At 37.4% G+C, this 24,289-nt stretch overlaps 2 protein-coding genes and 1 pseudogene across 3 annotated transcripts in view; all 3 read left to right on the top strand.

Annotated features, from left to right (window-relative positions):
• Nucleotides 1-299: 299 nt before the first annotated feature.
• Nucleotides 300-7,443, top strand: LOC141293440 (uncharacterized). The gene is made up of 7 exons (XM_073825482.1): nucleotides 300-423; nucleotides 585-749; nucleotides 920-2,185; nucleotides 3,459-3,584; nucleotides 6,150-6,272; nucleotides 6,464-6,601; nucleotides 7,266-7,443. Exons 1-7 carry the CDS (start codon nucleotides 300-302, stop codon nucleotides 7,421-7,423), a joined length of 2,100 nt encoding a protein of 699 aa, XP_073681583.1. The 3' UTR covers nucleotides 7,424-7,443.
• Nucleotides 7,444-12,675: 5,232 nt separating this feature from the next.
• Nucleotides 12,676-24,289, top strand: part of LOC141294244 (UDP-glucuronosyltransferase-like) — a 21,758-nt gene continuing 10,144 nt past the window's right edge. Inside the window, exons 1-2 of one of the 2 annotated variants that reach the window (XM_073826323.1) lie at nucleotides 12,676-12,810; nucleotides 13,272-14,287. In XM_073826323.1, coding sequence (XP_073682424.1) covers nucleotides 13,412-14,287 — 876 coding nt within the window. In that variant the 5' untranslated portion in view covers nucleotides 12,676-12,810; nucleotides 13,272-13,411. Of the gene's footprint in view, nucleotides 12,811-13,271; nucleotides 14,288-18,703; nucleotides 19,635-24,289 lie in introns of those variants that run through there. The other variant, XM_073826322.1, reaches the window with a different exon arrangement.
• On the top strand, nucleotides 15,081-16,004 carry LOC141294246 (UDP-glucuronosyltransferase 1A6 pseudogene; annotated as a pseudogene).

The following is a 24,289-nucleotide window of genomic DNA, read 5'->3' as shown; positions in this document are numbered from 1 at the left end:
AAGAATCAAGCTTATGTAAACTTTTGAACGGGGTTATTTTTATAAATTCAATTATTATTTTCTCTTGTGGATTATATGTAAATGTCTGATATGTGAAATATCTTATTCAGGTCAGTACTACATAAAAATTACCATGCATTTTGTATGATCCCTCTTATTTTGGTAAAATAATTAACATTTTGCAGATTCCGCAAAATGTATGTAAACTTCTGACTTCAACTGTATATGATTTCTTATGGTTTTGCTCAGGCATTGCTGATAACGGCTGCAGTGGCTTTGGACAGTTAGAAAATGGCCGTATGTTTTTCCGTTATGGAGGATTGTACGTTACCTTCACCTGTAATCCAGGATTCCGGATTCATGGTTACCGTACTAGCAGCTGTGTGTCTGGACAGTGGGCCAGAGACCCACCGCTGTGTGTTGGTTAGTAAATTCATGTTTGTAAATATACTCACATTTATTCTGTACTGTGAATGTTGGTCATGAAGCAAAATTAATATCTTTTTGAGATTTGTCAAGAGGTATGTTATATAGGGACACTAATATAATGCTGATACTTATAGCCAAGTTGTTCTGTACCCCAGCATCAGGATGCCCCAGCCCTGGTGATCTCCTGTATGGCAGTACTGTGGTTTCTAAAGACAAATCTCTGGCCTTCTTCAGCTGTGACACTGGATTCAGTTTGTATGGATCTGCTCTTCTCTTTTGCAAGGGGAAAAGCTGGAACGGCACTATGCCTGTCTGCAAGGGTATGTCATCTGAATCAAGCGTAAATGCCAAAACTGTTTGAACTATTAACATATAAAAAATTTTGCCGCCTTGTTTTTACATCACTGCTACAATGACTTCCTGTAAAACTGACTGTCTGTTTGCTTTGGCTTGTTCATGTTTCTCCTTATGGTTTGTTTCTTGGTTACAGTGGTTGATATCATGAGTGTTCTTCATCTGAAGCAAGAATCCGTACATGGTCCTGTCTCAGCACAAGGCTATGATGTTCCCACAAGCCTGAAAGTTCGCTTACATAGCCATTTAAACACCCTTGCTATTACTGCTCCCAAGGATGCTTTTTTAAATACAGCATTGCTTGGGGTCCCTCACATCAGACTTGACTTTACAGACCTCAAGCAGAAAAATATTGGGAAACCAGTAGAGAAAAAGCCATCAAAGATTCTATTGTTTGACAAAAAACAAGCCAACGGAACGGCTGAGCCAATCAACAACCTTGAAAACTTCAAGGATCCAATCAGGAACTCTGATCTACAGAAATCTATGCCAGTGACGTCTATGAATGTCAACACGATCTCATCAGCCAGTTCTTTTCATGAATCCTCATTTTTGAGCACCACACCGACCAGTTTCGTCACTCCAGTGATGAACACTCAGCAAGTCAAGATCACGGATCAAACATTTACTGAAGCACCCTACAGTGGAAACAAAAATGGTTATCAGCCCACACAAGGTACAGACAAACTATTTCAAAGAGCATCAGTCCTTTCAGCTGCTAAGACTTTATCCGAATACATTAAAAATAATTCAGACTTTATATCAACTACACCTGCACCAAATATCAACACATTAGGGACAGATGATCATCTACAGTCAGAGACTTTCATCAAAGAAGAGAGTTTTGCACCTTCAACTATAAGCTATTCTGGTTTTATGGATTCCAAACATGAGTTTGTTTCCTTTGCACCCAATCTGGGGACTACTGCTCCATCCACCTCCAGAGGACTCTATGAAGAAATACCAGACCTCCAGGAGACATCTCCACCAAATACCATTGGATATATATCATCTAGCATGGAGGTCTTGATGACAGCCACCCAGCTAGTGTCTGACCTGCATCTGAAAGCCCCAACAGACATCCACTATTTCACTGATGTTACCAATGATCGTCAAGTAAATCAAAAAAGCAGTCAGAGTGACCCCAAACAAACATTCGATCCTTCCGCATGGAAAGATCTTCCAAGATTTCCGTCCAGGAAACGTCGTCCAGTGTGTCCTTACCCTCCATTTCCTTCTCACGGAACTTTCTACTTTAGGTCGATAAAGAATCCTGGTCCGCATCAGTATAAGCATTATATTCAATATGCGTGTTACCCTGGATACACACTGACCAATGGTGACGTCTACAGCTATTGTCAACACAGTGGACAATGGAGTGGAAAAACACCTCTCTGCTTAGGTGAGATATGACACATACAGTTGAAGTCAAAAGTTTACATACACCTTTCAGAATCTGCAAAATGTTAATTATTTGGCCAAAATAAGAGGGATCATACAAAATGCATGTTGTTGTTTTTTATTTAGTACTGACCTTAATAAGATATTTCACATAAAATATGTTTACAAGTAGTCCACAAGGGAAAATAATAGGTGTATGTAAACTTTTGAACAGGGTCTTTCTTATAAATTCAACTGATTATTAATACTGGGTTGTTACCTGAATGATCCACAGCTGTTTTTTTTGTGTTGTCATAGTTGTTCATGAGTCCCTTGTTTGTCCTAAACAATTAAACTGCTCGCTGTCAGGTCCAACAAATTCTGTGTGTTTTTTCAACATTTTTGTTTATTTGAACCCTTTCCAACAATGACTGCATGATTATAAGTTGCATATACGTCCCTCAGACAAACAACTGACTCATGAACAACTTTCACTAAACAAGAAAAAAAAACAGCTGTGGATCATTTAGGTAAAAACACAGTATTAAGATTCAAGTGTATGTAAACTTCTGAACAGGGTCATTTTTATCAATTCAACTATTATTTTCTCTTGTGGACTATATGTAAATGTCTTTTATGTGAAATATCTTATTCAGGTCTGTACTAAATGAAAAACAACATGCATTTTGTATGATCCCATCTTATTTATTAGGAAAATAATTAATATTTTGCAGATTTTGCAAGGTGTATTTACATTTCTGACTTTAACTGTATTAGATCTAAATATATCTTGTGCATCTGTAGATATGTGACATCAGTGTAATATCCTGCTCATCACTTCTCTAAGCAGGTGACAGGTAGAAATTTTCAAGTCAGAGGTCCTCTGAATGGCTTTAAAAATCATCAGACACATCTGGGAATATGTGTTTATACTGATGGACATTACTGTTTTGAACTCTGGTGTTCTGCAAAACTCATTATCTTATTATATTTTAAAAATGCACTTAAAAATGTCTTAATGAATCAAATTCAGTTTACCGCTGTGCTTTAGTGGTAGCACAAAGTAATTTTAAAAATCATTTAATTGTCAAAAGTGTTTCCTGTCTACACAAGGTAAATTCATTAACCCGGAGAATCTGTAAGCCACTGCGGATGTGGGATTTCACTCTCAGCAGTGAGCAATCCATGTCCTGCTCTCTAAACCTAAACCATAGCATGTAAATTAAATTATATTATTTGAGAGGGACCACTTATCACTAGTTGGAGCTTAAATTCCTCATTTCTTTTCATTTCAGAGTTAACGCCATGCTCCTTAAACAATGGAGGATGTTCTCAGATCTGTCATGTCAATGAACAGAATCATGCCCAGTGTCTTTGTGAACCAGGATTTCTTCTTCTGGAGGATCAGCGCACCTGTCGAGGTAAGAAAGGAACTGCGTGCACATTTTAATCTTGTTATTTATCGACTGGTGTCATTTCTACTGCAATACCAGACATCCAGACTCCAGTGATTATAGGTTTTCCACTATAGGAATGGCAGTTTTCTCTCTTTTTCCATTATGAGGTGGTCCTGACATCAGGTTAATAGCTTGTTTATGCATCCTTGAACTGTGTGTCATAGATTTACGGTTTTAGTTTCAAACCAGCTGTGGTGTGTCAATTCAGCCCTGAATGCCTGCAAGACTCAACTTAAGCTTCTGGTGTCACTCCAGGGCTTTAAATTCTTGACCTATATCAGGAAATGACCGTCTTATAGAGTTCAAACACAAAATACAGCACGTGTGTGAGGGTCACATGGTGTTCTAAGTCATCCATCATTCACATAAGGAAGAAAAGCACAAAATAACACTCTTAAAAATTAAGTTTTCAGTGTTTCTCAAATTTGGGTTTCTCAAATCACCTTTTAGTGATAAGTTCTTAAAAGAAGCATTTTTTTTCTTGAACATTTTGATAATCTGAAGAACATTTTCATCTATAAAGAAGTTTAAACACAGGTATAAACAGGCTTCAAAACATTTTCTTATCCAGTTATTCTTCTTAACATAGCTGTACAACTCCCCTTTAAAACTTACCAGAACTTAAGAACTTAATGCGGACAACTTTAAGGGCGATTTTCTCAATATTTCGTTTTTTTGCATCCTCAGATTCCAAATTTTCAAATAGTTATATATCAACCATATATTGCCTAGGGATGTAACGGTATCAAAACTTCACGGTACGGTAATACCTCGGTATGAATGGCACGGTACGGTATTTATTGAATCATTTACAGGGAAAACAAAACTAATGAAGAGACTCGAAAAAAGTGCCAGAAGTGTTTATTAAACAGTTTACATGAACACTGAACATATCAATGGCATACGAATTAGCCATCTATCTGTAAACTTTTAAACAGGAACTTCAATTTTTCAATTTTAATAACAAAAAATTATTAAACCATGTAACCACGTTACTTTTTTTTCGCAGTACTTTAGCCTACTTTGTGTAGTAACGAAAACATTCATTTCAGTGGAAAAATAAGTCCAAAACTATGTTTTAACATTTTGAACAATAGGGCTCCACAATCTTTTTCTTTTTTTTTTCTTTTTTTTTTTAGAAATTCTTGTGTGTTTTTATTTTTCTGATAATCAAATGAAAGAATAAACATTTATTTTTAATCAAATGAAAAATAAACCCTTTTAATTTTTGGCAAACAAACAGAGGTTTACTGTTAAAATCAATACATGGAAGAAAAATTATATTCAGTTTAAAACGTTTAAATAATAATTGTAGTATTTTTGTTCTACAATTAAGTGGTTAATCTTGTTGTAATATTTATTTTTTATCATATATATTGTTTTATGTAAATTATTTAAATAGGAATATATACACACCTACATTATACTGTACAAAAGTAATACAAGACTAATATTTCTGTTACATGTTAAACCGTACTTTTATTTTGACAGGTTGCCGTAAAGTTTCTGTGTGTATACCGTAGTATGATACGATGCTAGTTTTCTCAAATGAAACGGTAAAAGTGACACTCACAGCAGCTTTGGAGACTGAGTTATCTGTTCATGTGAGATGCAAAGGCCAAAATAAGCGTGAGCGTCACGCGTGCTTCAGTATGAGTGTAGTAAAAAAACAAAAACGTGTCTCCTCCATTCATACACACAGAGGCAAACGGAACATGCAGGATTCATATTAAAACGGTCTTTCTCCATTTCAGTTTTCACAGACAGTAGTCCATATCGCGATTTGAATTAAGTGACAGACCAACTTTTGATTTATTAATCCTATAATCGACAAATTTCGTGGCATTTCGCGCTATAGTAAATTCCGTTTTTATGAATGGAGTCCGCGATCCCGTCCGTGTTTTCGCGGAGGAGACATTGTAAACGCGTAGTGTAGAGACAGAAATGACATGCCTTCGTGTAAATAAGATAAATAACATTAAGGCAATTTAGTTTGTTTAATAAAAGAACAATGTATAGACCTGTTCTATAGGAAAGATAACCTTAAATGACTTCTATTGTGATCTGGCGCTATATCGAAAATAAAGGGAACTTCAAGGGGGGCGGGCAACAGACCGCAAAGGATGACGGCCACACCTGGGCTGATGGGAATTGTAGTTCCCGCTACCTCCCGTTCGCTCCATTCGCCTGAGCAAACTTTTCTTAGAAGACCTATGGTTTTATCGAGTCATGCGACCACGGTAGTATCGAAAAAATTTGCTATTGCGGTACGACGGTATTTACAATACCGTTACATCCCTAATATTGCCCTATCCTAACAAACCATACATCAATAGAAAGCTTATTAATCAGATGTATAAGTCCCAATTTAATAAAATTGACCCTTACGACTGGTTTTGTGGTCCAAGTTCACAAATATGAATGTGTGTGGTATCACTTTTTCACTGTTCATCAATGTTTGAATTCCTGCATTCATGCTTGTAAGATTGCATGTAGGCCTTTTCATGTGCCTGTATGTGGTATTTTTAGATTTGGACGAATGTGTGGAGGAGTTGCACCTGTGCCAGCAGGTCTGTCAAAATACCTTGGGCTCCTACAGGTGCAGTTGTAGACCAGGGTTTCAACTCTCTTCAAATGGGACATCCTGCTCTGGTGAGTAAATCAGTGTCTGGTGTGTGCTGATACACTGCCACTGACAAAAATCATTCTTAAAGTTGCAGTTTGGCATTTAGTACCACTAAGTGGCCCCTAATGGAATTACAAAAATAAATACATGAATAATAAAAATGAAATGAACCAATAAAATCAAATGTACAAAAATTTACAATTAATAATGGTTATAGACATTGATGAGTGCGAGGTGATGGCAATCCTCCAGCAGAAATGGTTCCACAGGTGTGAGTGGAAGTGTGTAAATCTGCCAGGTACTTACAGATGTATCTGCCCTCGAGGATACAGACCTAATGGATATCAGTGTGAAGGTCAGCAAATAAACATGAGAAATACAAACTCTTATATTCATCCATACATATGCAGTCAAACCAAAAATTATTGAGACACCAGATATAAATTTTGATATATATTTTTTACTAGTGGGTGCAGGACACAAAAGTTAATTTATGTAAGTGAGGATAGCAAAATAAAGTAAACCATGACATATACCCAAAAAAAAATCGTACAGTGGATTACCAGTAAAACTGATACAAATTTGGTACTAAAAATTATTCAGACACTTTGACCCAGCTATGTTTTCCTTAAGTGTTTTTTTCTTTAATTCCTAATGTGACCTTTTTACACCACAGACTGAACAAAATTAAGCATTGCTTGGTAATTGGTCAACAAAGTATTGATAGTTGTTTAAATATTGTCATACTAACAGTTCTCTGACAAATTTTTTGGTTGATTGTAATCCATTACATACCTTTCTATCAAAGCTATCTGACATTATTAAGAATAGTTTGTTTTGACACAGTTTAGCTCTGAATTCTTGTCATATTTTATAAACTATAGCTGATAAACTCTGATAATGTGAGAGATGTTGAAGGTGTGTGAATATGTTTTGGTTTGACTGTACATAAAACAATACTCTGTAGATATTACTTAAAATCTTGCTGTTAATTGTTACTTTTTTCTTTTACTTGTCAGATGTCAACGAGTGTGAACTGAACAACGGCAACTGTTCTCACCTCTGCATCAACCACAGAGGAGGCTACAAGTGTGCCTGTCCAGAAACACACCAAATATCCCCATATAACCCAAAAAACTGTCAGCCGGTAGACACGCACACCAGCTCCTCACACTGACTCATTTATCTTTTTTGTATATTAATTTAACTATCTTTTGTATTTAATACAAAACCTATTGTATTTACGCACCCACAGTTATGTATGAATAAGCTCTGATGATGGTGATGATTGTGTTTTTATGGTATTTATAATTATAAAGCTTTGTTAATCATAGTTTTCATGTGACGTCGCACCCTTACCCACATGGAGGGCAAAACAAGGCTATTTTTACTTTAATATACTCACCCACAATGCATCCTAGGTGTATATAACCACCTTCTTTCAGACAAATCCAATCAGTAATGTGTTAAATATGGATATTTTTGTTACAAAAACACATTGATTCACTACAGGAAGCCTTTATTCACCCCAAGTCATGTGAGGTATTTTTTTTATTATAAATGGATGCACTTCATTGTAGTTTTCTTGTGGACTGAATGAAAACTCCTGGCCACTTCCATTATAAACCTTGGAAGAGCCAGGACATTTTTATAGAACTCCGATTGGATTCGACTGAAAGAAGAAAGTCATATACACCTAGGATGCCTTGAGGGTGAGTAAATCATGGGCTAATTTTCATTTTTGGGTGAACTAGACCTTTAAAGGAAAAGACCACTTCTAGAACAAAAATTTACTCTCGCCCTTGTCTTTCTTCAGTCGATAAGAAATTATGAGATTTGAGGAATTCTCTCCATATAATGGATTACAATGTTGCCAAAGTTGCAAGTTTGAACTTCCAAAATGCAGTTTAAATGCAGCTTCAAATGGCTCTAAACAATCCCAGCAGATGAAGAAGGTTCATATGTAGCAAAATGATCTGTCATTTTCATAACAAATTGACAATTTATATACTTTTTAATCTCAAATGTTCATCTTGTCTAAGTCTGCGTGAACTCTGTTTATTTCTGGTTCAATGCGGTCAATACAGTATGGGTATGTCAAAAAAACTCCCATCTTGTTTTCTTCAACGTCACAATCATCCTACATTGCCGTTTTACCTTTTTATTGTAAAGGGTGTTTTATCTACTTTGCATGTTCACATTGTAAACGCTGGGATGGTACTTCTGCAGCAATTTAGAACGATTTTGAAGTTGGGGAAGAAAATTAGATGGGTTTTTCGACATACCCTAACTTTATTGGCCCAAAAAAAAAACAGTTCACACAGACTTAGACTAGATAAACGGTTGAGGTTGAAAAGTATATAAATTGTCAATTTGTTTAGAAAAAGATCTATTGATTTGCTAGATAAGACCATTCTTCGTTCGTTCGTTTAGAGCCCTTTAAAGCTGCATTTTAAAGCTGTTTTAATATGTGATAGAAAGTCTAAGGCCATCTCAAGTCGTACGGTTGACCCATCTAATCTGAGGCCTATTCTGCATCAAACTAAGATTGCTCTAGAGACAAAAAGTAATGCCATCAAGCTAGCATTTTTAAACATTCGCTCACTAAAAAATAAATCACTTCTGATCAATGATTTTATAATCACAAACCTGGATTTTATGTTTCTAAATGAAACATGGCTAGAAGACAGCTGCAGTGCAACAGTCCTCAATGAAGCAGCCCCTCCTAACTTTACTTTCATGAGTGTCTGCAGAGCTGTTAGGAGAGGTGGTGGTGTAGCTGCTCTTTTTAAAGATGTCTATCAATGCAAGCAAGTGTCATTTGGTCAGTACATGTCTTTTGAATATCTAGGGATTGTGCTGAAAGGTGCTCCACGCATTCTATTTATCATTATTTACAGGCCCCCAAAATACTGTCCAGTCTTTGTTGATGAGTTCACAGAACTGCTATCAATGATTTGTTCAGAGTTTGACTGTTTTGCTATTGCAGGGGATTTTAATGTTCACATAGAAAATGCAGAAATCAAAACCACAAAAGAAATTATAACGGTTTTGAACACTTTTGTCCTGATTCAGCATGTGCATGGGCCTACACACAATCGTGGACACACTCTTGATTTACTCATCAGTAAGGGTCTAAACATTTCATCCACTGTTATCAAGGATGTAGCACTATCTGATCACTTCTGTATTTTCTTTGATATATTGATTTCTGCTCCTAATGAATGTAGATCTGTCTCTGTCAGAAAGAGATGCATTAATGATAACACTAGTGTGCTATTTATGAAGGCTATATCTTCAATGCCAAGCATTTCTGCAGACTCTGTTGATCTTCTCCTGGAGTCCTTTAACTCAAAAGTTAAGAATGTCATTGATGATATCGCACCTGTAAAAATCAGAATTTCTGGTGAACAGAAATCGCCGTGGAGAAAATCAACAGCAGTACAGAGTATGAAAAGACAATGCAGAAAAGCTGAGCGGATGTGGCGGAAGACGAAACTCGAAATTCACTATAGCATCTATAAAGACAGCCTTAATGCTTTCAATGCTGAACTAGGTAAAGCTAGACAAATGTTCTTCTCAAACCTTATAAACAGGAACTTAAACAACACTCGCACTCTTTTTGCTACCGTTGAGAGACTAACGAACCCCCCTAGTCAAATCCCTAGTGAAATGCTCTCCGACGGCAAGTGCGATGAGTTTGCTTCCTTCTTTTCTGAGAAGATCAATAATATCAGAAAGACAATTAGCACACCCTCAAGTTATGCAGAGGTCAGACAGATTCGACCGCAATTTCAAAAAGAAGTCATTATGTCTACTTTTGAAGCAATCGATACCAACATTTTGGAAGAAACAGTAAAGCACCTCAAATCGTCAACCTGCCACCTTGACACACTTCCCACATCTTTTTTCAAAAGTGTGCTTAACTGTTTAGAAGCAGATCTCTTAGAAGTGGTGAACACCTCACTTCTTTCTGGGACTTTTCCAAACTCCCTGAAAACTGCAGCTGTTAAGCCCCTTCTGAAAAAGAAAAATCTTGATAACACCATATTGAGCAACTATAGACCAATATCAAATCTTCCTTTCATAGGCAAGATTATTGAAAAGGTTGTTTTCAATCAGCTGAATCACTACATAAACTCAAACGGATACCTGGACCACTTCCAGTCTGGTTTCAGACCACATCATAGCACAGAGACAGCACTCATAAAGATAATAAATGATATTCGCCTAAATTCAGATTCTGGCTAAATATCAGTGCTGGTACTACTAGATCTCAGTGCTGCATTTGACACTGTCGATCATAACATTCTTTTAGATAGACTGGAAAACTGGGTCGGGCTTTCTGGGATGGTTCTAAATTGGTTCAGGTCATACTTAGAAGGGAGAGGCTATTACGTAAGTATAGGAGAGCATAAGTCTAAGTGGACGTCCATGACATGCGGAGTACCACAAGGCTCAATTCTAGCCCTGCTGCTGTTCAGCCTGTATATGCTCCCACTAAGTCAAATAATGAGAAAGAAGAGCCAAATTGCATATCACAGCTATGCAGATGATACCCAGATTTACCTAGCCTTATCGCCAAATGACTACAGCCCCATTGACTCCCTCTGCCAATGCATTGATGAAATTAACAGTTGGGTGTGCCAAAACTTTTTACAGTTAAACAAGGAGAAAACAGAAGTCATTGCATTTGGAAACAAAGATGAAGTTCATAAGGTAAATGCGTACCTTGACGCTAGGGGTCAAAAAACAAAAAATCAAGTCAAGAATCTGGGTGTGACTCTGGAGTCAGACCTCAGTTTCAGTAGCCATGTCAAAGCAGTACTGACTCGATCCTAGAGATCGGAGTTGTCTGTTAGGTTTATATTCAGTGAGCATATCTGCAATGTATGTAGGTCCTAGGCCATTGAGTGCTTTATAAACAAGTAAAAGTACTTTAAAATCTATCCTAAACATAACTGGAAGCCAGTGTAAGGACCTGAGGACTGGTGTAATATGCTCTGATTTTTTGGTTCTAGTCAGAATCCTGGCAGCAGCGTTCTGTATGAGCTGCAGCTGTCCCTATGCCGCCCGCAGTTGGAATCAGCTTCCAGAAGAGATCAGATGTGCTAATACATTAGCCACATTTAAATCCAGACTCAAAACTCATCTGTTCAGTTGTGCATTTATTGAATGAGCACTGTGCTACGTCCGAACAGATTGCATTATTTTATGTATAATCATTTTACTGTTAATTAATTTTAAATCATTTTTTTAATCATCTTAAATGTTCTTAAATTTTGTTTTTATTGTTGTGATTATTATTTTAAATTATGATTTTTATGCTATTATGATTTTAATTCCTTTTATGTACAGCACTTTGAATTACCATTGTGTATGAAATGTGCTATATAAATAAACTTGCCTTGCCTTGCCTTGCCTTGCCTTGCCTAAAACTGCATTTGGATTTCAAACTTGGGGGCACCATTGACATCCATTATATGGAGATTATTCCTGGATTTTTTCTCCCAAGAAACATAATTTCTTATCGTCTTAAGAAAGAAAGTCACAAACATCTTGGATGACAAGGGTGAGTAAATTATCTGTAAATTTTTGTTCTGGAAGTGGACTTCTCCTTTAATGCAAACCTCATAATGTAGTAAGACAGTGAAATTTTCCAAGTGATAAGGCCAAATTCAGTATACAGCTTATTAATGATGCATACTTTAATTGTACCACTAAACCACTATAAAAAAAACACTTAACCATTTAACGCATTACGTTCATATTCCGAGCTCATCTTTTGTCTATATAAAAATGCATCATCAATAAGGTGTGTACTGAAATTGATCTTTTAATATCACTGTTTTAAAGGCACTTTAAGTACTTTCAAATTAAACATTTTATAATATGCTGTTTGTAATGATTTAAATATTACAGCGAGCGATTAACGTGTATTGCAAATGGCCAAAACTTGCATTTTGCTCATGCGTCTTGTTTTTTTTTTTTTGAGGGGTGATCTAAATATTTGTCTATTGGAAACAGATTGAAAATTGACAGGCTTGTAAAGCAGTTCAATGGATGTTTTGCCTGCCAGGTCTTCAAGCCAGTCACATGACAGAAAACCATGAATTGCTTACCTTGTCCATTCTTCTTGTTGCAATGGCACCACCTTGTGGTCACACTTAACACTTCCTGAGAAATGTATTTATATATCATAGTGCCATTTCTATTCAAATATATATTTCTGTCTCTATCACAATGGATTATTTAGCTGTTTTACTTGCATGTTTGCAGATTTTTTTGTCGTTGTGCAATGACCTGCATGCACAGTACAGGTCATTGTGTCACTTGCAAAACAACAAATTAGCCAATCGCCATGGCTACATTCACAAAGCCTGCGTCTGAGGTCCAACTTTCTGTTAAAATGTTAACAGAAATGTTTGAGCCTGATTGAGATCCTGAACCATGGAGCTGTCTGGTTGATGTGGTATGATTTCAGCTTGGAGTTCTCCAAACCCCTGATGTCCAACATGATGCTGATAGGAGCGATAAACGGAAATTAGGAACTTGCTTACAAAGGTGAACATCTTATTAATACTCATTACATGATACTGCATGTAGGATCATCTATACTAGGTATCTTAAAAAAACAAGTATATATGTTCTGAGACTACTGACACATTAAATCAGTTGATGTGGTCCGTATAAATAAATTTGTTTGAATGTAGAACATTCACATCTCCCAGGACTCGGATTGTGTAATTTTAAACCAAGGTTTACATTTTCTAAATCACTTTACTATCTGTAAGTAAACCCATGCTGAAAATGGTAACAAAGTTCCTGGTATATCAGCCAGTAAAAAGCAGGCAATAGTTGAGCAGGACTTTGTACCTATGTTTTTACAAGGGTCATTGTGATGCATGTGTATTGGCTCTTTATTTAACTCTCTTTGTCAAAGCAATTGCTTTTGTATTTTTGCTACTATTTGCTACTCACTTTGAAGAGTGGTCCCTAAACTAACATTTAATTTAATCACACAGTTGGCTAATCCTGCAAGGAATTCACACAGAAAAAACAAAGCCTTGATTCTAATTTATTCCAGACTGTGAAGGGGAGATATTCAGAGAGGAGTCAAGTTACACAAGCCATTGACGACTCATTGCCAGAACATAGAGCTCCAATGATGAAACCGGTTGCTTTTGTAGGGTGCATCATGCTCACATTTGTAGCTGTGGGAGCGACGATAAAGCCTAGAGAACCTGGTTGGACTGGTTCACTTTTAGTGGTGCCGATGGATGGGAGTCACTGGACTGGTGTGAAAGCTGTAGCGCAGGAGATGGGCCGCAGGGGACACAAAGTGACGGTGGTCATTCCAGAGGTCAGCGTACTGCTAGGACCTGGAAAACACTACACTACTAGAACATTTCCGGTTCCTTATGGGAAGCAACAACTTGATGAACTCCAAGCTCGGAATGCCGAGGTCATGAAGACTAAGCGGCTGCCTTTATTGGAGAAGATCAGCACTAGGATCAGTAGCATGAGGAAATTTGTGGACCTCCAAAGAGCCACGGCTGAGAGTCTCCTATTCAACCAAGAGCTGGTGGACTTCTTGAGGAAGGAGAACTTTGATGCTGTACTCACCAGTCCAGCTGTACCAACTGGTGCCATCCTGGCTTATAACCTCTCCTTACCTGCTGTGTATATGTTGCGAGGCTTACCTTGCGGATTAGACTCAACTTCCACGGCCTGTCCCAACCCTGCCTCTTACATCCCACGGTTCTTTACAAACAACTCAGACCGCATGTCTTTTCATCAACGTGTGCTGAATGTTCTAGTGAGCATTGTAGAGCCACTGCTTTGCAGACTGATATATTGGACAACTGAGGATGTAGCATCCCGTTTCTTGCAGAGAGACGTACGTGTGGCGGAGATTCTGCGCAGTGGAGCTATATGGCTGCTGCGGTATGACTTCAGCCTGGAGTTTCCTAAACCTTTGATGCCCAACATGGTTCTAATCGGAGGGATTAACTGTGCCGTAAAAAACCCTCTTAGCAAGGTGAGTGCAAAATGTACAAATGGTTTGATACGGGTTTAAAGCTTAGATGGATAGTTTACTCACCCTAGTGATGGGAAAAACAAACCTTTTTGAAGCCTCGAATCAACTGAACCAATTGCTTCTCAAAATGATTAACTGTTTCGAAGCGCTTTAAACATGACACGCTAGTGATGCCTGCTGATCAAAAGAGTGTTAATGTTACAGAAAAGGCTAAAAAAAGCATAAGAGAACAGACGCTGGTTCAGTGGTTCGCCGCTGAGGGGCGATCTCAGTGAACTCGCATGAGTGTAATGGCAAACTTTGAAACTTTGAAATGTTTCGAAACAGGACGTAATGTATCCTCATTTAATGGCTCTGGCAGTTCGATATGCTTTCACAAATGTTTAGAAACTTCACAAAGCAGTGCTTTGAAAGCGCCCATCACTAACCCACCTTCATGTTGTTTCAAACCTGTAACCTGGTTGAAACTGAGGTGGTCTTTGCACATCATTAGTAATATCCTTTGGCTTGAGAAGCTTCTGATTGCTTATAATGTCAAACAGCCTCTTTAAAAGATTAGTTATCTGTATTTCTTATATGAAAGTCCATTAAAGTCTGTGTGCAATGGTGTAAAATATTAAGTTAAGATTTTTTTTTAATTGTGCTTGCTTTTTAATGTATTTTGTTGTGTAAAAAAAATACCATGAATAAGTCCCTCCCACATTGTGTGTCTAGCCACTAAAAATCTGGAAAGCATTCTACGTGCTAGGTCCAAAGTAAACAGCTGATTTATTTGTTCTTTATGTAGTGAGACCAACAGAAGTAGAGGTAAAGGTTCACATTGTCTAGAAAGATGTACTGCAGAGTAATTTTATGTTTAGTGATCAGTATAGTCTGTTCTGTAGCCATGGAACAGAGACCGTCTGGAAAAAGCAGTTGGACTGGGAAGCTGTTAGTGGTGCCCATGGATGGAAGTCACTGGACAGGGGTGAAGGCCGTGGCAGAAGAAATGGGACGTAGAGGACATACAGTGATCGTAGTAATTCCAGAGATCAGCATGCGTTTGGGTCCAGGCAAACACTACATCACAAAGAAATTTCCGGTCAACTATGGGCAGGATTTAATCAAACAAATGATGGTGGAGCATGTTCGTAAATTAACTGCACCAGAGCAGTCAATACTGAAGAGTGTGACTTTAAATGTGGACTTTTTGAGAAAAACTTTTGACTATATTACGTCTACAACTGAAAGTTTGTTCAAGAACCGGGAGCTTATAGACTTTCTGAGAGAGCAAAACTTTGATGCAGTTTTAACTGATCCTGCCCTACCGATGGGAGCCATACTGGCGTATAATCTGTCCAAACCCGCTGTGTACATGTTAAGGGGATTACTGTGTGAAGCTGCAGTCACAGCAAGTCCTGACCCTCCTTCATATATCCCACGTTTCTTTACACATCACTCAGACCACATGACTTTTAGTCAGCGTGTACTGAACTTTTTTATGAGCATGCTGGAACCACTGATATGTAAATTCTTATTCTGGCCCATTGAGGAAGTGACGTTCAACTTCCTGCAGAGGGATGTGAGCCTGACTGAGATCCTGAGCACTGGAGCCATCTGGTTGATGCGGTATGATTTCAGCCTGGAGTTCCCAAAACCCCTGATGCCCAACATGCAGCTCATAGGAGGAATTAATTGTGAAATTAGGAACCCACTGAAAAAGGTGAGTATCGAGTAGCAAGTAGTATCTGAAAAAGGCGACAGAGTTCTTGAGTCTTCAGTCAGGAAAAAGAAACAAAATACAAATGTGACTTCGTATCTATGTATTGTAATTCATTGCCAGGGTCATTTTGGATGCACCTTAGAAAAAGTTATTTATTTAATCGTAAATTGCAAAGGCAACCAGTTGACATATGTATTTGCACAAAATGAGCGATGAAACAAACACAGTTTGAGGTTTAACAGACTTTTTGACATCTTTTTTTGATGCAAAGCAGAGTAATTTTAGGTTTAGTGACCAGTGTATTCAGATCTGCAGTGCTGGACCAGACACCATCCGGGAAAATCAGTTGAACTCCCGATATAATCACTGAAGCTACGAAATTAATCATATCTGCACTGTGTTGTTTATGATGAGGGAATTTGCAAGCGTGCACGCTCATAAACAGCTCCGGCTTCTTCAGTGCTGAGTAATGAAGTGCCTCTGATTGGCCAATGCATTCCTAAGTTTTAACAGAAATGCGTTTGATTGGTTATAAGACTCAAAGCTGCATAAAACAGCATGTGTAAGCAATCTGATACAGTGTGAGGGAATCTAAGGGTGTGTTCACACTTGTAGTTCGGTTCATTTGGTCCGGACCAAAAGGGAAAAATTATACATTTGGTCTTGGTCCGCTTAGCATTTTTGACAGTGAACCTAAAGATACTCAACGTAAAGGCATAGTGATACATTCACAACCTGATAGGTCGTGTTGAATGACGTATATTTCATGATGGAAATCACCGAACACTAAAAAAACGAAAAGAAAAGACGCGTAGACTTAAAGCGGCGCTGAGCAGACGATCAGTGAATGGGTACTTTGATGTCAAATCTGATTTTATTTTAACCACAAAGGGCTCATAAAAGGTCTTCTACCTCCTCGTTGCTCCACGTTTGCCCTCTGCTCATTTAGTTTTGGATACACCACTTGTTCCCTTCGTGAAATCGTGTCGCATAGCGTCGCATCTTGTCATTACTTCCTGTTTTTGGTTAGTTTAGAAGTATTTGGTCCTTGTCGCATTCATACTTCATTCGATCTACACCTGAGTTAATTTGGAAGCGGGCCAAGAGCCATCTTTTTAGTAATCTCGGTCAGCTTGTTTGGTGCGCACCAGGGTTCGGATTGCAGCGTTCACACTTACTCAAACAAACCACACTAACAGAGCAATCGCACCAGAGTTTGTTTTCTTTTATCTGGACCAAAAAAGAAAATGATACATTTGGTCCTGGTCCACTTAGCGCTCACTCTGGCATTTTTGACAACAGATACCGAACCTAAAGGCATAGTGATACATTCACAACCTGATTGGTTTGATTAAATTACATATATATTGTGACGGAAATCATCGAACACTCCAAACAAAAGGAAAAGGTGCGTTTGACTTAAAGCGGTGCTGAGCAGACCAATCAGTGAATGCGTACCTTGATGTTATACACCCTCAGCGTAGCTTTAAGTCAAAGACACCTAATTCCATCTGCTGGACTAAGCGCGCTTATTGTTGCGTGTATACCCTGGTGAAAAAAACAGCTAAAACCAGTCTAGGCTGGTTGGCTGGTTTTAGCTGGTCAGCAGGCTGGTTTTAGAGGGATGTGGCCACTTTTCCAGCCTGGCCAAGCTGGGAGACCAACTAAAACCATCTACTTCCAGCTTAAACCAGCTAAGAACAGCCAACCAGCCTGAGTTGGTATTAGCTGTTTTTTTCAGCGGGGTATGATTTTATTTTCAACACAAAGAGCTTATAAAAGGCACCTTACCTCCTTGTTGCTCCACATTTGCCCTCTGCTCATTTTGTTTTGGAAACACTTGTTCTTTTAGTGAAATCATGTCGCATAGTATTGCATCTTGTCATTACTTCCTGTTCTTGGTTCGTTTAGAAGTATTTGGTCCATCATGTCACGTTCATATTTCATTCAAACCGCACCAGAGTTTTCTTTTTTTTTTTTACATTTCATTTTAATTGTGACACCCGTAATACATTGTTTAATTGTTGCCCCTGTGTCTTGAATTTATGGGGCATTTTTGTTTATTTTATTGGATTTTTTGCCACAAGCCCTCAATAATTTCCAACCCTGCTACATTACCTGAAAAATAATGATTGAGGTCCTAGATCTCAGCCAGTAAAAAGAGATGAAAGACAAATTGGACTCTGGCCGATATACTGGTCACAATGTTCCTGCAGGTTTTTGAAACCTTCAAATAAATTAAATTCAGTTTAATTAAATTTAAGGCCATAAATAGTAAATGATATGACAAGGTTGTTTGCCTCCCCCCTGCTTATTATAATATTTTGGTGACACATTGAACTGTACCTTGCATTTAATTCAACATAAACTCTGGGTTTGTTCATTTTATTTTTGCATTTGATTTATATACTCTGCACATATTCTGTAGTCAACTCAAAGGTCAAAGCTAAGGTGATCTGCAGTATTAGGGAGAACAATGAATATCCTTTGGTTTGAGAGGCCACTGCTTGCTTAGGATAGCAAATTATGTCTAATGAAAATGGCTCTATAGGAAATTAATGAATCCTTTTTGTTTTAAAAAGACAAGAAGAAACAAAAGTCCCTCCCACATCACAAAACTAGCCACTAGCAAGCCAGAACGTGAACTGCTTGCTATCTATCTGATACCAAATTGCGAAAGCAACTGGTTTATATATTTGCTCATAGGAAGACAAATGAACACAGAGGTAAAGGTTCACAATGTCAGAAGAAGACTTTTTGGTTAGAAAGATGCACTGCAGAGTAATTTTATGTTTAGTGATCAGTATAGTCTGTTCTGCAGCTGTGGAACAGACACCGTCCCAGAAGAGCAGTTGGACTGGGAAGCTGTTAGTGGTGCCCATGGATGGAAGTCACTGGACAGGAGTGAAGGCCGTAGCAGAAGAGATGGGACGTAGAGGACATACAGTGATTGTAGTGATTCCAGAAGTCAGCATGCGTTTGGGTCCAGGCAAACACTACATCACAAAGAAGTTTCCGGTCAACTATGATCTGGATTGGTTCAACGAGTTATTGACCGAGCATGTTCAGCATGTGATAACCCCAGGGGAGTCCCTTTTCAAGAGTGTGACTTCAACAGCTGGTAATATGCTTAAGATGTTTAATGTGATGGCCTCTACAACTGAAAGTCTGTTCAAGAACAAGGAGCTAATAGAGTTTCTGAGAGAGCAAAACTTTGATGCTGTTTTGACTGATCCTGCCCTACCAAATGGAGCCATACTGGCGTATAATCTATCTGTACCTGCTGTGTACATGTTAAGAGGAATGCCGTGTGGCCTTGATGCTACAGCCACAGCCTGTCCAAATCCTCCTTCATATGTCCCACGTTTCTTTACACGAAATTCAGACCGCATGTCTTTTCGTGAGCGCGTGGTGAACATGCTTGTGAGAATGATTGAACCACTAGTTTGTAAGGTTATGTACTGGTCCTTTGAGGAACTGACGTCCAACTTCCTGCAGAGACATGTGAGCCTGACTGAGATCCTGAGCACTGGAGCCATCTGGTTGATGCGTTATGATTACATCCTGGAGTTCCCCAAACCCCTGATGCCCAACATGCAGCTCATAGGAGGAATTAATTGTGAAATTAGGAACCCACTGAAAAAGGTGACACTATTCTAGGTCATATAATGAATTAGTCAAGCTGGTGAACCCAGGCTGGAAAAGGGAACAAAGTTCCCAGGATCACAGCCAATTGAGTGCTGGCAAAATATGAGGAAGACTTTGGACTACCTAATTCTCACTCATAAAGTAATTCATTGTCAGGGTCTTTATGAGACATATCTATATAGTGGTTTATTTTGTCATCTCCATCTTAGTCAAAGTGATTACCTTTTTTCTCTTCCTAATTGTTACTCAAATTTGACAACAGTCACAAAACAAGACAAGCATTAGCATCCAGCTAATGCATCTGTTGTTTCTTGTCTCTGCTGTTTGTAGGCTCTTTTAGTAGCTGTGGTCGACCAAAAGCCCATCAGGGCTGAGAAGAAAGGAAGTTTTATTCGTCCCATTATTTTCTCCTCTTATTATTGCTAGGAAAAGCAGTGAAGGCTTAGATCACTTCTCTTGATGCCCTTCAATTTATTTTACTCTTTTTTTTTTTTTTTTTTTTTTTTTTTTTTTTAAGATTTATTTTTGGCAGTTTTTGCCTTTATTGAGATAGGACAGATCAGAAGTGACAGGAAACAAAGTGGGAGAAAGCTGGGGGGCGGGATCGGGAAAGGTCCTGAGTCAGGATTTGAACACGGGACGGCCAGAGCGCAATGGCGCTGTATGTCTGCGCACTGCCCACAAGGCTATCGGCGCCAATTTCAATTTAAAATTACAACCAAAAGCCACACAATGTGGCATTGTATCAGTATTTTATTTTCCGAGTTGTGTTGCGGTAAAAATAGCTTGCAGCTATTTCATGTCATTAAAATACAGTGTTGTTTTTGACAACCATCTTAGATTTAGTCTTAGTCTTAGTCTTTTGGACTAAAATGCTTATTAGTTTTAGTCAAATTTTAGTCACTTCTATATGTGATAGTTTTAGTCCAATTTTAGGCGACGAAAAGTCAAAAAGGTTTTAGTCTAGTTTTAGTCGACGAAAAGTCAAAAAGGTTTTAGTCTAGTTTTAATCAAAAAAGGAGGAAAAAGTAGTCTTTTAACAAATTAATGTAAGTCAGTAAGTATTTTGCTGTTGGGTAGTGTCACTTGTAAGTTCTGAAAATAGCAGATCTATAGTTCAACACAATGTGAGCTTCCGGATCGACTATTTTCACCAATAATTACAATAATGAAGGAATGTTTTAAAACATAAAAGACAAACAAGGATGGAATGCTAAAACGGCTTGCCATACTAGTATGGCAAAGAGTATTTAATGCTAAAACGGCTTGCCATAGCGGCAGATACGTTTTAGGTTTTGATTGGCATGCACAATAAGCAGAAATGTCATGCATTTTAAACGTCTGACGGACCACCCACTAACATTTTCGTCTATTCTTGTCTCGTCAACGAAAACTCACACACGTCTCGTCATGTTTTAGTCATCAACGAGCCATTTTTATCTCGTCATCGTCTCGTTATCGTCATGAAAAAAAGTGGCGTCAACGAAATGATTTCGTCATCGTTGACGAAAACAACACTGTTAAAATAGAGGCGCCCCCACAGTCCAAAATGTGTTTAAAATGATTTAAGTCTTACAAATATTACATATATGCTACATATTTCAGTAAGAAACATACTTTGTTATATTAAGTCATGTAAGTTTTAATACCATAGGTTAAATTATTATAATCTTAATTTAAGTGATGAAGGATTTAGAGAAGTCTGACAGTAATTAGTGTCGAGAACTACTGTAAGGTTAACCCTGCCTGGTTTAAGTGTTTGAAAACGAATAACAGTTCATTTATTTAGAAATTTAGAAAAGTATTTAAAATCAATTATCAGTTACATTAATAAAGTAATGGAAGTAGTTACTTTAGTTATTACATTTAAATATGGTAACTTGTAATATGTAACCTATTACATTTCCAAAGTAACTTTTCTAACAAACACTACATAAAATATGCCTCTTTTTTTTTTTTTTTTTTTGCAGTGTGCCACAGACAGATCAATTAGAAAGTTCATGTGTTACCCTTTTAACTTTAAACCACTCTAGCTGAATACACAACTATGTTTAAACAGAGAAAGCATCAAAGACAGCAAAGTAGGCCATGTTTGCGTTGTAAACATTATTTCAGTGACAAAGCATATTTTAATAGTAGGCTGTGGGTTAAATCAAGGTTGGCCTTTACCCAGAATAGCTGATAAGTAAAATTAGGACTTTGTAATGATTTGCAGCAGTTACACTATAGTACTATAAGTCTCTTTTGTTCACCAAGCCTGCATTTATTTGATCCAAAGTACAGCAAAAACAGTAAAATTTTGAATGAAAATTATTTTTCTATGTAAGGGATAATGAACGGTTTGCCATACATTAAAGAATTTTAAATGCGCGATGTGGAGGCAAAGGACTGCCAGATGGGAAGCGGAAGCTGTTGATTATTTTGCTCAGGGCTCGCAAAATTTCGAAATCTCTGGTAGCCCTTCGGGCAGGTACTCTTCAGATTTTGGTAGCCCGAAAATTAATTTAACTAGCCCAAATAAGAAAAGACCAATTATTTTTAAATATAGAAAATCAGATAGGAGTCTAATCAAAAATGTTTTTAATACACAAATATAAACAAATATCAATGAATTAATTTTATTTCATTATATTTATTTAATTTAGTGTATCTGCAGAATTTTTAAATATTAATTTAAAGCAATTCATGACTCTTTTTAAGATCTGCACAAGTAAAATGAACAGTAATGGGATTGGACAATGTAAAGTAGAATATTAAGCCATAAAATGGCATGATTTAAAATTCAGATACAGTTTCACACAAAAACAAAATATCTTACACTATGGCATTTCATCCTTTATACCATTAAAAGGGATACATTAAGTATATAATTTATTATATTTATTTAAAACATAAATATTACTGTACTTGTTTAGATTTTTAGAAGGCACCTTAGCGTTTTACATTTACAACTCTGTGTTTGCTGCATAAAAACATGGGTCGATAATTGCAATCGTTTGACCATAAACAGCTGAAAAAAATGTATTGGAAATTAAAAATTAATTCTCTGTCACGAGGTGGCGCTTTAGGAGCGCTGAAATATTGCGGTTTCCATAGTAACAGCTGTACACAAAGCATCATTAACGCAGTTTTATCAGGCATGAAATGAAAATGCCAATGACACGTTTCTGAGGACAGTCGGTTCCCTTCAGATACATTCATATAAAGACATCCCTGCCACATTTTGTCTTTGAAATGTGCAGCGTGCATATTTCTTCAATTACATCATTGCCTTTTGAAATTTAATCCAGCCCTATTGCAATTCTCGTCTTTCCGTCCTCAACTGTAAGACCTCTTAAATTATAATTAAGACGTTACTTATACTATTTAACATATTTAAAACTTTTTATGGCCTTGAATTTGATACAACTAAGTTGAGGAGTTTTTAAAGGAACACTCCACTTTTTTTGGAAATATGCTCGTTCTCCAACTCCCCCCGAGGTAATAAGTTGAGTTTTACCTTGTTGAAATCCATTCAGTCGTTCTCCTGTTCTGGCGATATCACTTTTAGCATAGCTTAGCATAGATCATTGAATCTGGTGGCTACTATTGTTCCTCACACACACACTGTACAGTATTTAGTTTACTTTGCAATTTTCTTGTTTCATAATGTAATGACAGATGTCACTGTTCTCTCTTTTTTGCAGTTCCAGCCCTAAAGAGATAAACAGCAGTTCATTTGTTAATGTTATATTCCCACAGCATAGCTGGGTGGGGGATGATTACAATGGAGACATATTGTAAGGTTGCGTGCGGCCCAGTGTTGTTTTTGACAACCATCTTAGATTTAGTCTTAGTCTTAGTCTTTTGGACTAAAATGCTTCTTAGTTTTAGTCAAATTTTAGTCACTTCTATATGTGATAGTTTTAGTCCAATTTTAGTCGACGAAAAGTCAAAAAGGTTTTAGTCTAGTTTTAGTCGACGAAAAGTCAAAAAGGTTTTAGTCTAGTTTTAGTCAAAAAAAGGGAAAAAAGTAGTCTTTTAACAAATTAATGTAAGTCAGTAAGTATTTTGCTGTTGGGTAGTGTCACTTATAAGTTCTGAAAATAGCAGATCTATAGTTCAACACAATGTGAGCTTCCGGATCGACTATTTTCACCAATAATTACAATAATGAAGGAATGTTTTAGAACATAAAAGACAAACAAGGATGGAATGCTAAAACGGCTTGCCATACTAGTATAGCAAAGAGTATTTAATGCTAAAACGGCTTGCCATAGCGTCAGATACTTTTTAAGTTTTAATTGGCATGCACAATAAGCAGAAATGTCATGCATTTTAAACGTCTGACGGACCACCCACTAACATTTTCGTCTATTCTCGTCTCGTCAACGAAAAATCACACACGTCTCGTTATGTTTTAGTCATCAACGAGCCATTTTTATCTCGTTATCGTCATGAAAAAAAGTGGCGTCAACGAAATGATTTCGTCATCGTCATCGTTGACGAAAACAACACTGGTGTGGCCATGATTGGGTCAGTGGATCTTACTAGATATGTTGTTGTAGTTTGGCATTACTTTAAGTGCTTGGAATTTGTGCGTTGGAAAAATCTGATTGTTGCTTGAGACATTTGTGCAGTCAGTGTACAATATATATATATATATATATATT

This window comes from Garra rufa, chromosome 20, assembly GCF_049309525.1.
Source record: "Garra rufa chromosome 20, GarRuf1.0, whole genome shotgun sequence".
Lineage (NCBI taxonomy): Eukaryota > Metazoa > Chordata > Actinopteri > Cypriniformes > Cyprinidae > Garra > Garra rufa.
This window is presented reverse-complemented; position numbering and strand designations above follow the sequence as displayed.

Coding starts and splice junctions, on each gene's coding strand:
- LOC141293440 (XM_073825482.1), top strand. CDS start 300: ATGTTTTTCCGTTATGGAGGATTGTACGTTACCTTCACCTGTAATCCA. Junction 424..584: donor AGACCCACCGCTGTGTGTTG/GTTAGTAAATTC, acceptor TCTGTACCCCAG/CATCAGGATGCCCCAGCCCT. Junction 3,585..6,149: donor GGATCAGCGCACCTGTCGAG/GTAAGAAAGGAA, acceptor TGGTATTTTTAG/ATTTGGACGAATGTGTGGAG.